The 12,751-nt window shown below is 40.7% G+C and overlaps 1 protein-coding gene across 2 annotated transcripts in view; it reads right to left on the bottom strand.

Moving 5' to 3' along the window:
• TTBK2 (tau tubulin kinase 2) overlaps positions 1 to 12,751 on the bottom strand; it is a 255,290-nt gene that overhangs the window by 47,317 nt on the left and 195,222 nt on the right. For both annotated transcript variants that reach the window (XM_073609369.1, XM_073609370.1), the window contains exons 7-10: positions 10,403 to 10,468; positions 8,001 to 8,093; positions 2,387 to 2,512; positions 1,113 to 1,270 (exon numbers count right to left, since the gene is read on the bottom strand). In XM_073609369.1, coding sequence (XP_073465470.1) covers positions 1,113 to 1,270; positions 2,387 to 2,512; positions 8,001 to 8,093; positions 10,403 to 10,468 — 443 coding nt within the window. The remainder of the gene's footprint in view (positions 1 to 1,112; positions 1,271 to 2,386; positions 2,513 to 8,000; positions 8,094 to 10,402; positions 10,469 to 12,751) is intronic.

Below are 12,751 nucleotides of genomic sequence, written 5' to 3'. Positions count from 1 at the left end.
ACCAATGTCTACGGAGCATGCGCCGTAGACATCGGGTGCAGGTGCACTGATCGTGCCGTCTCTAACGGCGATCATGCCGTTAGTGGCGGCACAAGCACGCATGCGCGGGAGTGACGTCATCACAGCTCCGGCCAGTCACAGCCGGAGCCGCGATACCCGGAAGTCACTCCGGGATAGATGTTGGATGAGGCAAACGAGGGCCGATGCCGGGGCTTCGACCTCAGGTAAGTAATTCATAATGAGCTAGTATGCTATGCTATGCATACTAGCTCATTATGCCTTTGCCTTGCAGGGTGTTTTTTAAGAGGCTTTACTTCCTCTTTAAGGTAAAAAGCATTTCGCCGTTAGAAATACTTAAAGTAAAAAGTGAATTTAAAAAATTGCAAATTAGCTAAAATCATTTTTTATTTTGGCCTCAGTCTAAGGTATGGATATGAAATTAGCGGACCTCCAGCCGTTGCAAAACTACAAGTCCCATCATGCCTCTGCATGTCATGCTTGTGGTTGTCAGAGTCTTGCTATGCCTCATGGGACTTGTAGTTCTGCAACAGCTGGAGGTCCGCTAATTGCATATCCCTGGTCTAAGGGCTTGATCACACTTGACTACATTTCTAACGTTCAACAAATGCTCCTATAGCGTTCGTATGGCGTTAGTATGGGCGTCAGACAGGTGTCAATGAGCTTTAGTATGGGCATTAGACAGGCATTTTACAAGCATTAATGAGGAGTTAAAAATGCTCCCCCAAACGCCCTATGGGCCGCTTTGAAGTGTTTGACAAGTGTTAAAACGGTTTCACAAATGCCTATTCCATTACAGTAAATGAACGAATCTTACCGCCCTGCAGCCGCTCTGCAACTGCCTGCCAGAGCATTTGCAAGGAGTTACCATAGACTTGAATGAGAGGCGTTGAAAGGCTTCAAGTGCTTCCTGACTCGACATGAGGCTTCAATTTTGAAGCAACGCTAGTGCTTGGTGTGAACAGCACTATGTGCTGTCTATTGTATCTTGTGCATCGGCATTTGATGGGCCTTTTTAACGCCTCTCAAACGCCTGCTCTAAATGGTAGTGTGAACTCAGCCCAAATCACAGCCTAGCATGTCTTGATCCATACCCAATAGCAGCAGGGGTTAGGCGAGTGTGAAGCTGAGGGGTGGTTGATGTTGTTGTGGTAGTTAGAGAACCATCCAAGCCACTCTTCTCCCAGTCAAAAGGGTCACTTTCTACAACTCCATAGGATTTCATGCTGTTATCAAAGACCGATAAAAGGAGCTGCAGAAAGACAAAGACGACAATCGGTAAGTACCAGTTTAACATTAGATATAAAGTGGTAGGATATCATGGATATTCTATTGGTTCAGTATTATTACAGAAACAGGCTGTAACCGTCCCTAGCAATAATCACATGAAAAATCCAACAGGCTGGTTGTACCTCGATCGATCAACTTGGGCACATTCAGCATGCCCACACATTGTTTAAATCTCGTTCATTCCCTGCTGAACCAGTCGGGAGTCTGACCATTTATGGCCAGCTTTAAGATCAGATTTATTATATTTTACCTCAAAAAAAGTCCAAAATATTAGTCGTAGAGAAATTAAAAAGATTTGTGTGCATTTTGAGCTATAAGCAGATGCAAAAAGGTATACCCCAACCTTGCTGAAGAACTTAAGGATGCAATAATAGTTTTGGTCACAATTGTAGAAGCCGCGTTGCATTTGCATGTGCTGTAATAGGGCCAATGTCCTGGCACTGGAAATCCTAACTACGACCAAGCTATCAGAATCAGCTAGTCCTTATAACCTACAGCCACTTAAGAAGGAAAGACCTCTCCTGTCAGCAGGTGAGGCAACACCCCCCCCCCGAGGTAATTGGTCAAAGGGTTGAAGTCTGTCCTACATTTTCACTTGTAGAAAATGAACAGCAGATGAGCCTGTTCTGAAAAAGGCAGATTGCTTACGCTCAGTCTGTTCCCACCAGCAGGATAAACTATGGTCCAAAACAGTAATGTTTTGGTTCTGTTTTTCTCCTCTTCTAGTTCATAGCCAATTTTGGTATGTCCTTTTTCATCTTGTATTTTTGCAATTTTTACCTTTGTACATATTTATATGTACTGCCTGCCCAGGGATATAAAAGCTAAGACTTCAAACTCCTATTCCAGATTGCACCAATCTCTTTTAGTGATTGGTGCAAATGCTTATATGCTGAGAACAATATCTGAAATGGACAAATCTGAAACGGACAAAAAGGAAGCTCAGACACAAAACATTTAGGACAGAATAAGAAGCTTTACTTGGAACATATCAGTCAGTACATGTGTTTCTTGCATGACATTGGCTACTGTCCTTTTTCAGTATCATCTCTGTATAACTGGATGCATGCAGTGTTACCTGATAATCTGGTTTGGTGAAGTAATCCAAACCGCTGATGTGCTCTAGGAACACATAAAACTCTGGGGGAAGGTGCTTCAACATAAGGCGATGCTCATAGCGTTCTTTTATGGAGCCAACTTGTTCCTATGAAAACAAATTACGTAGTTAGGAGATACAAGGACACATAGATAAGAAAAACATATTTCATTACAAATGTTATCTACCTAGCTCAAAAAAAAAAAAAAAAAAATACGTCGGAAATTGAAAAAAAAAAAAAAAAAAAAGAGAAGTACAGCCAAAATTCGTTTGTTTGTACTTCTAGGGATCACAGGAGTGTAGTACGTTCTGCACCCCTGTGACTCGTTTTCAGACAGCAGGATGAAGTCCGCTATCGGCTGACGTCACAGTGCCAGCCCAGGCTGGGAAAAGATCGGAACCATATGGTCGGGATCCACCCAGATACCTGGACCGCCACCCGGCTCAGCCTCTCAGAGCCGCTGAGAGCCGGAGCCAGCTGCTCACACCCCCTCCACAGCCCAGCATTCCAGTGAGCTGGGGGCGCGGGGTCTGGGGGGCAGAGGAGAGAACAGCTGATAGTCACCAGCTCTCTGCTCACAAAGCACTGAGAACCTGAGCGATCAGCGATGTTTGATCGCTCAGTTTTCAGCCTTAGAGCCAGCAGGGGAAAGATGCAGCTTTGGACCGAGGCTGCATCCACCTAAGTAAGAATGCTTAAAAAAAAAAAAAAAAAAAAAAAACACAAAAACAAACCTCTTTTAACTACTTTAAAGTGTGTGTCCAGCCAAAACTTTTTCTTCTTTTGGATAAGGCTGATTTGAAGATTAACTACTTTCTGGGACTCTCTGGGCATTGAAGAGACTTCTTTTTACGTATGGTATTGGTGACATAGGTTTCACCAGACTAAAAGTAAGGATTTTTTAAGGTAAACTTGTCATATGACAGATAATAAACCTAAGCACTCCCAACTAAGCTCCTCAGCACCCCAAGACCCCACACACCCTAGAATGCTCACATACTGTACATACTTCCAGCTCAGCACACAAATAAAGCAAATCAGTATTTTTATTACTGCACAAAATACCAATTGGATGACCTAAACACTTTTTGCAAACCTACACCAAACTGTCAAACCAACCATTCACAAAGCATAAGCCATGCTTTTTGGTTTACCACTATATTACCCTATTGAGTTTAAGTGAACTGGCAGACAGAGCAGGATAAAACAGAACTAAAAAAAAACTGTAAAGGCCAACAAGGAGCAGAAGCTGCTCTATTCTGCAGCACCTCATAGGGTAGTCTTAGTGGCGGTCACCACCATGCCCAGTATATTCATCTGAAATACAAGTGTTCCTCACAGTGTCAGGTTACAGTGATAGTGAGCCCTTGTAGATCGCTAACTCCGGGTTCCCCAGGGAGCGGAGTCTAAGCCCCAGCCTTCATCTTCACCAGGGCCTTTAGTGGTGGGGATGGACTTGCAGCAAACTGGAACCAGGTCGCGGCCCCCCGGTTCACCTAGCTGAAGAGGTGGAGACCACTCACGTGTTCAGAGTACAAATGGCAGGAGACAGAATGAAATCCAGGAAACAAGCAACAGTCAGGGAGGGTGGCAGGCAAGCAAAAAATGGTAGAAGAAGCCAGAGTTGGTACATGGAAGGTTAGACAATGAATACACGTAATAATAGGCAAACAGGATCTCGGAGAACTAGGAAGTTGCTCAGGCAATAGGGGGTGCATTGAGCATATCTTATATAAAGAAGCAGACTGGGAGGCGGGCTAGGAAGTGATTGAAGGGAAATAAAATATAAACCCACAGAATAGCAGGCTCATAGGCTAGTACAGACGCCAAACACCACATGTGATAACAGCATTCCCTACGCACAATACATTAGACTCCGACGTAACTGTACACACCTAGTGGACTTTAAAACCCAAGCCAAACTACTACGTCAATGCCTTTTAGGCAGAGGTTATAGTAAGCAATTGAAAAGATTGCAGTGCCCTTAGGTGGCAATCAAACACCTAATAGTATTATTGTGCCACATCCCACATAATCTTGAAATACTAGAATTGGGAATAATGGACTTTATATGCACGTATAAGAATATCGAATTTTAAAAATTCACATAAAATTCATACATATATAAACAATGGTCCATTATTCCCAATTCTACTATTTCAAGAGGAGTAAATTGACATTATGGCAAGCATACAAAAAAGCATTACAGCAACCACAGAATACTGTTCTGTTCAAAACACGAAAACCTCAATCATGATTACTAGATTTTCAACCTAACATGCTTACCAATCATTGACACTTACTGAATGAAGACCCCATACTCAGGAAATATATAGGACAACGTCCTGAGGTCGTGTATAGATGGGCAAACTAGCTAATGGACAGACTGGTTTCTAGTCATTACTCCCAAACCCCAACTTCTTCAAGGCAAAATAGAGGCATTTACAAATGTGGAAAATGTTTATTTTGCCCATGGATACGTTCAGGTACTAGTTCCCTGCTCCCCAATGGCAAAACAATTTGGGATAAACTGTTCCCCCAATTGTGGAACACAGGGGATTGAATACCTAATGTTATGCAGATGTGGAGTTTTCCCATGTTGGCAAAATGGCTCGACAGTTTAGACAAAGAATCAACAACCAATGTATATTACTCTGCGAATGGGAAGATGCTTACTCCGGTGATCAGACATCTAGATTTATACCATATATTTGACACATCTTATGTCTCTTTTATTGCCCTAGCTGTAGTCCCCAAGGACCCTAGGGGAGGCAAATGGGATAAAAAAATTATTAATAAGTAAACTTTGTGGATTGAACGCCTCAACGCCACTTGTGCTCCAGGAATTAACGAAACTCAGTCCTGTAAACCATTCTTCTAAGGCCCCAGTCTTTGGTTCTGCAACATTGATCTGTTCGGTCGAGCACTTTTGCCTGTGTGTGTTATCCTGTTTTGTATTGTTGAACAGGATGGTTGCTGTAATTTGTATGGCCATACATGGTCCCGGATGCCTCTAAGAGATCCCTTTTTTGGGGGGTATCCTATGGGGCCTATTAGTTCATAATTTGACAGCCATCCCTATGTTTTGTATTTTTTGTAGTTTGGGATTTGCTGTGTCCTTACTTGTTTTGTCATTCCTTGCCAGTCAATTTGACTTTGTTCAATGCTTGTGTATATATTGTTTGTCGTTAGGACATCACCATTTCCTGTGCGGGGTCAATACCTGCTTAATCCTCTCCAATATCAGTTAAAGCTAATCTATGGCTTGGTCTGAACTCTTTAACTGGTTACACTAGCAATTTGTTTTTGATTAAAAACTTTTCTAAATGCAATATATACTTATGCCTATGTGGGGTCCTATGGGTCTCCAATCTGTTTGTTTTCCCTGTTCATATCTGGGCTTGGCCGTGGTCCCTTTGCCCCCCTGGGGGCAGCACTTTGCAGCTACACGGCCACCCAGCGTCGTACTACCAGTCCCCTAACGCTGGTTAGGGGACGCGGCGTGTGGAGGTCTGGCCAGGGGGCGCTGTTCCCCTGGGTGGTCCTCCTCAGATCGCTGCTTTGTGATCTTCCTTGGGCTGCATCATGCGGCGCATGTGTGAACGGCAGGCGCCGGCGCAGTGACCTCATGGCCGGGCTGTCTGATGCCACTGTGGGCGTGGCCCGCGGGACGTCTGGGCCTGAGATGGATGCATAAATGGGCGCAATGTATTACATCCCTATCACCCTTTTGTTGAATGATCTTTGGAGCGGTGGTTATCCTAATGCAGATTCACATTTATGGTATGTATCTGTTGCTCTTGTGATCTGTAGCTTATATGGTATTGTCCTGAAATGAAGCGGTTATCTAAAGCCATTTTGACTATGGAACATTTCTTTTCCCACCTAGATCAGGATATACTGACTACCCCTTTGCTGCAGCTATTGAGAAATCACTCTCCTTAGACGCTTTGAAGTTTTGACTGCTGTTTAGGAACTACAGGCTTTTCCTATGCCTTTCTTCTATCCAGTATGCTATCCTATGCTATTTGTGTAATTATTGCTGAACTGGGGCTCAACACTGTTTCCACCTTCATGAACCAGTCATACAATTGTTGACATTTGCCTGCAACATCTGTCCTATCTTGGACATTAACCTACTCTATTATCTACTCCTGGGTGATGTATATACTAATGCATGCCTAAACTCCTGAAGAAACATTTACACGCGTAACCTGTAGAGCGGAGCTACTGTACTATGATCAACTCACACCCAGCCTGATAGAACACCAATTGTTGTTTCAACAAGAACAAAGTCTTAATTATTCAGGAGTATACCTCCTGGCACTTGGGTTATGTGTTGTAAAAGCATATAGGCGATCTTTACTTTGCAAAGTTTTTTAAAGTAGTCTTTGTCTGGTTGTGCTTTTTTTTAAACGATCTGTTAATAAAAATAATTGTATCCATAACTTTTGTGTATCTCAGTGCCTATAAAGTCCAGTACCAATCTTTTCACCATTAGCCCTCATGCACACAGGCTGTTAAAAAAAACGTTATGAAAACGCCAGTATCTTTGCAGTGATTTTTTTTAACTTTTTTCAGTGTTTTTCAGCGTTTTTGCAATAGAGTTTTTTAGCGTTTTTTTTTTTCAATGGATCAAAAACGCTAAAAAATGTTGGTGAATGACGTTTTTGAGCATTTTTGAGCGTTAGAGCGTTTTTACAGCTGAAAAACGTCTCACAGAACCCACTGGTCCTGGGTTTTTTTTACAGCTTAACGCCTATGCCACTTGCAGCTCAAAAACGCCTAGGTGGGCATGAAGCCATAGACTAACATAGACAGGCCTTTTTAAGCTGCAAAAAAAGCTAAAAAAAGCTGCTGTAAAAACGTCCGTGTGCATGAGGACTTATCATCAATCAATGGGATGTTGCACATTTATATATACTAGCTTGCTATCCACAGCACCGCCCTGTGGTGATACCTTATAATCATCTATTTCAACATATGTGAATGAAATCACAGATCTAGGAGAAGCATTGCAGCAAGGAGGTAAAACTTACACAGGCAGGAAACTGCAGGCTAAATTGTGACACAGTGCATGTAGGTGGTATGGAGTCTTGTGCAGTGTTAAAAAGAACAGCCCATTACCACCAAAAATGCCCTGGATTATTTTTAGAAGACAAACTATTGTGCAATTTGTAAAGGTACCCTTGGACAGTTATGCAGCAAAATGCACGTGTTCAAGGCCACAGAAAAAAGGTGAATTACTCATTGGTTCTCAATTACTACTGGTTTTCAGAGGGGACATTAAAATTGAACTTGCAATGGTAAAAATTACAGGAAAATCACAGCTTCTTAGCGAGCCTTCTCATGTAAATTTTACATTGCAATCGATTCCCTTGAGACCCGTCTTTCCATACTGGGAACTTTGACTAATTTTTTTACCAGTGCAAAGAGTAAAATTATTTAATTTCAGTAATTCTTTCTAGGAACCATTTTTAGAAAAAAAGATGCTCTGGCAATCAGCAAAAACCTGAAGAGTGCAATAGTTCAACATGTATATCTAAAGATAAATGTATGTACTTTTAAATAAATGTGGAAATCTAGCACATTTACCTTATCTTTAATTTTCCTCCAGGGAAGCTGACCAACCACAAACTCAACCAGCATGTAGAAAAGGGACCACAGATCGTCATGACGGCCCATCTCCTACAGTGACAGAATGTGAGTGAAGAATAAATGGAGCCATTTGCTTTTGGAAATACATTCAAGCAGCTTTATAATAATGATTGCTATAATTCTGAAAAGGAAAAAAAAAAAATCAAACCTCTGTACAATGCAACATGAGATCTTTATGGTGAGGAAGTATAGGTCTATAGCCATAATAACTAAATATAGTATTTGTTTTGTCCAGAAATTCTGAATATATATATATATATATATATATATATATATATATATATATATATATATATATATATATATATATATATATATATATATACATATATATATATATATACACACACACACACACACACACACACACATATACACACACTCTTTTTCAAAATCACTGCATTGTGTTTCAGGAGTCTCATCAAATCATTTCAATATCACAACGCAGTTAAAACGCCCAATGATTTACCACGCAGGTCTACTTTGCATTGTGCAATGTGCCACACAGGGCAGGTGTGTAGAAATCCAGGTAATTCGGATCTCTAGGATATAATCCAGGGAAAAGCCAGAGGAAACTTCCGAACCTACCGCCAAGTCAGGAACATCAGAGTTGGATCTTGGAAGGTGAATATACCTGGGCAGGATACCCACTCACATCAGGATAATATGTGGAGAAAAGAAAATTGCTTCCACATAGTGCAGATAAAAAAGGGTGTATTTTATTTCTAAAAAACCGATAACCATAAAAAAAAATTCCCTCTACCTTGACTAAGGCCCCTGTTACAGCTGAAGAAAAACAACCCCAAGGCATGATGCTGCCATTGCCTTTCTTCTCTGAGGGTATGGTGTTCTTTTGGTGATGTGCAGTGTTTTTGCGCCAAATATCTTTTGAAATTATGGCCAAAAAGTTCAACCCTGGTTTTATCAGACCATAACACATTTTCCCACATGCTTTTGGGAGATTTCAGATTTGTTTTTTGCAAAATTTAGCCGGGCTTGGATGTTTTTCTTCGTAAGAAAAGGATTCTGTCTTGCCACTCTACCCCATAGTTCAGACATATGAAGAAAACGGGAGATTGTTGTCACATGTACCACACAGCCAGTACTTGCCAGATATTCCTGCAGCTCCTTTATTGTTGCTGTAGGCTTCTTGGCAGCCTCCCTGACCAGTTTTTCTTCTCGTCTTTTAACCAATTTTGGAGGGACGTCCAGTTCTTGGTAATGTCACTGTTGTGCCATATTTTTTCCACTTGATGATGCCTGTCTTCACTGTGTTCCATGGTATATCTAATGCCTTGGAAATTCTTTTGTACCCTTCTCCTGACTGATACCTTTTAACAATGAGTTAAAAGGCCTTCGCTAGGCCAATCAGTCTCATTACATAGGGAGTCCATAGCCTCATGTAAGCTACAATTTGTACATTACATAGGAAAGCAAAAAGAGCATAAGTGGAGTGAAAAGGATGCAAGCACTAATGTGCTGGCGAGGGCTTGGTTCAGATTTGTGCATTGCCGGAACGCACGCAATAGGCACGTTCTTGCAACACGAAAAAAAGAGCACATCCCTTTTGCATGCATGCGGTGGTGCCAATTATTAATGGCACCCCAACGTACCTTGCTGATTTGTGTGCCAAAACACATGGAAACAGTACAATGCATTTTGGTGCAGCACGATTTAAAATAAATAAATAATAATAATAATAATAAAAAAAAAAAAAAAAAGGTCCATGCACTTTCGTGCAAATTTTCACATGCAGGGCAGCCCACTGAAATGAATGGGCTGCCCTAAACACGACATGCGAAATCATGCAAAGTTGCACTCGTACTGTTGCACCTGCATAGGTGTAAAAGTTAATACGCTGTTTAAAACAAAGGCTCAATTTAACCTTCATTCCTAAGGAGGTTTGCCTTATCGATTCTGCTAATAAAGAGGGTCAGGATTCCTAGATGACAAATTTAACAGGTTTTTAGCCTTTGGTTCTCAAGCACAGAGGACACCAATCCTAGCAAACAAAAACAATATACTAATATATTAACATAGAAGAAATATCACAAACTGCAAAAACACTCTAGGATTTTGTTGGTCTTTGTGTTTTCATTTAGGCACTACTGACAGCAGGCCTACATACGATCCTACGATCCTATGCCTGTCTAACCTGGTTACCCTACCTTATAGATGGATGGTCTCATGGGATCTGTAGTTACTTTACCTACCTTCTTGCTATATTCAATGCTCATGTGCATTCCCTAGAGATTTGTTAATGGTTTATTGCATTACATTATTAATTTTATACATATATTTTTTTTTTAATCAGTACAAAATTAACTGAAACCACTTACCCGGTTCCTGTGTGCATTGACAGAAGCATACCTAACCGTTCCACGGAACCCAGCTACAGTCCGAGGCTACGGGAGAAAATAAAATTAATTAAAAAAAAATAGATACATCACGTTAATCACCTATATTAAGAGAAGAACTATTCTATGTTCAGGTAAGTGCCCGAGACAAGCATTACTAAAGGAGCGTCTGCAAAACAGCTGTAATGCTATCACATTACTGACCACAAATAATGTAGAGAGGTGTACACATAATACTCTCACAGATTGTTCACTTTCTCCCGCACTGATCATCTTCGTTTTACAGTATATAGAAGTAACAAACACATAAGGTTTTATGGTGCTTTGCTTATGTTTTAAATGGTTATTTCATCTTTTACCAAAAAAACTTCCTATGCGGCTATGGCATCAGAGATGACATCAGCCTGTCCTGCCTTGTTGCGAAGAAAATCCCAGCCATTACTGCTCATCCCTATCACTGGATTAAGCTTCCATACCCCCCACATGTGTTGTCCACTACGTCATCTGTTGCAGCATCACTAAGCTACTGTGACAGGGGAGAGAAAGTGTATGTATGGGGGTTTGAATTGGCTGGAAGTGTCTTAACAATGTCCTAGCAACAAGGCAGCATGGGACGATGCCATATCTTAGAGTTTTTCAGTCAGGCTTCAGGTGGCGGCCTACACCTATAGCAAAATGCATTATTTAGCTTTGGCCAAATTTTGTATAGTTTGCTTATATCTATAGGCGTCTCTTACCTGAAAAGGTAGTTTTTTGGTAAACATGAACAAACCCTTTAACCACTTGAAGACTGGGCCTTTTCTAAAAAATTTTGTTTACATGTAAACATCAGTATTCTTTTGCTTGAAAAATTACTTAAAATCCCCAAACATTATATCTTTTTTTAAAGCAGTTTTCTATGTCACACAGTATTTGTGCAGCAGTTTTTCAAACACAACTTTGGAAAAAATACAGTTTTTTGAATTTCAATGCACAAAAAACACAATATAATACCCAATTGCTTGGTAAAATATAAAAAGTGATGTTACGCCGAGTAAATAAACATGTCAAATTGTGCAACAGCGACAAACTATGTAAATGTTATTATCCATAGGAGAAACTTTAAAAAGTCTTGTAGTTCCCACTTTCCTATTCTTCTTTCAAGCTACGTGGGGTTCCCTGCCTTACTTACATTGTCGACGGGCCCTATTTGGGTGTTGCCTAAGGTAGCATTGGGCCCACTCTATTTAGCTGATGCGATTCCCTGTAACAAGTTGGTTGTCCCTTTCATTTGCCGCACAGTAATGCCTATTTTGCTTAGAGCATTCCTCCTATACAAATCTACAGCTCAACACCACGGTTATAAGGGCAATGTATGGTTTCTATCACAACTAGGACACCTTGAAAATCTATAGCACTTAGTTTTTGGCACATAACATAAATCCCTTGTTGCCAAGAAGCTATAACTTAGATATAACAATCTCAGGCATGTTAATTAATTTTGTATGGTATAGGGGCTGTGTCCCCATTGCTTATACATGCTCCCGAAGCACCGACTTTGTTATTATCTGTACAGTACTGTTTTCTAGTCAGCTCTTTTGTAACTTACTATATTTTACAATACAATATTTAAAAAAGGGGGAAAAAAAAAAAAAAAAAGTCTTGTAGTTGTACATACCAAATCGAAAACATAGGGGAAGATTTACTAAAACTAGTGCACACAGAATCTCTGGTACAGCTGTGCATAGTAACCAATCAGATTCTAACATGTTCAACTAAAGCCCCGTACACGATCAGAAAATCGGAAGTAAATTTTCGTCCGATGAACGATCTGCCGATTTTCTAAACGTTGGTATGGTGCTTTCAACAGCCGATTCCAAATTTTCGAAAGACAAAAACTGGATGTGCAAGCTCTAAAATTTTTGGTCGAACGTGAACACAAAGTTCAATTTTCGTTTAATTTGTATAGTTTTCATCTAAAAAAAAAAAAAATCTTAAGAGCAAGACTACTGTATGCATGCTCAGAAACGAAAGAACACATACAAAACAATGCAACACATTACATCACTTCTGAAGTTGAATTCTGTCATATGAGAATTTTCGATGGAACAGGAAGGGGCAACCCCCAAACTGTTCCCACAAAGTTGAGAACATGAAATTGTCCAAAATGTCTTGGTATGCTGATGCCTTAAGAGTTCCCTTCACTGGAGCTAGGGGGCCAAGCCCAACCCCTGCAAAAACAACCCCACACCATAATCCTCCCTTCACCAAATGATTTGGACCAGCGTACAAACAAAAGGTCCAAAAAAAATGGATGAGCGAGTTTGGGGTGGAGGAACTTGACTTGCCTGT

Source organism: Aquarana catesbeiana, linkage group LG13 (genome assembly GCF_042186555.1).
Source record: "Aquarana catesbeiana isolate 2022-GZ linkage group LG13, ASM4218655v1, whole genome shotgun sequence".
Classification (NCBI taxonomy): Eukaryota; Metazoa; Chordata; class Amphibia; order Anura; family Ranidae; genus Aquarana; species Aquarana catesbeiana.
The sequence above is the reverse complement of the archived record's forward strand: the minus strand, read 5'-3'. Positions and strand labels throughout refer to the sequence as shown.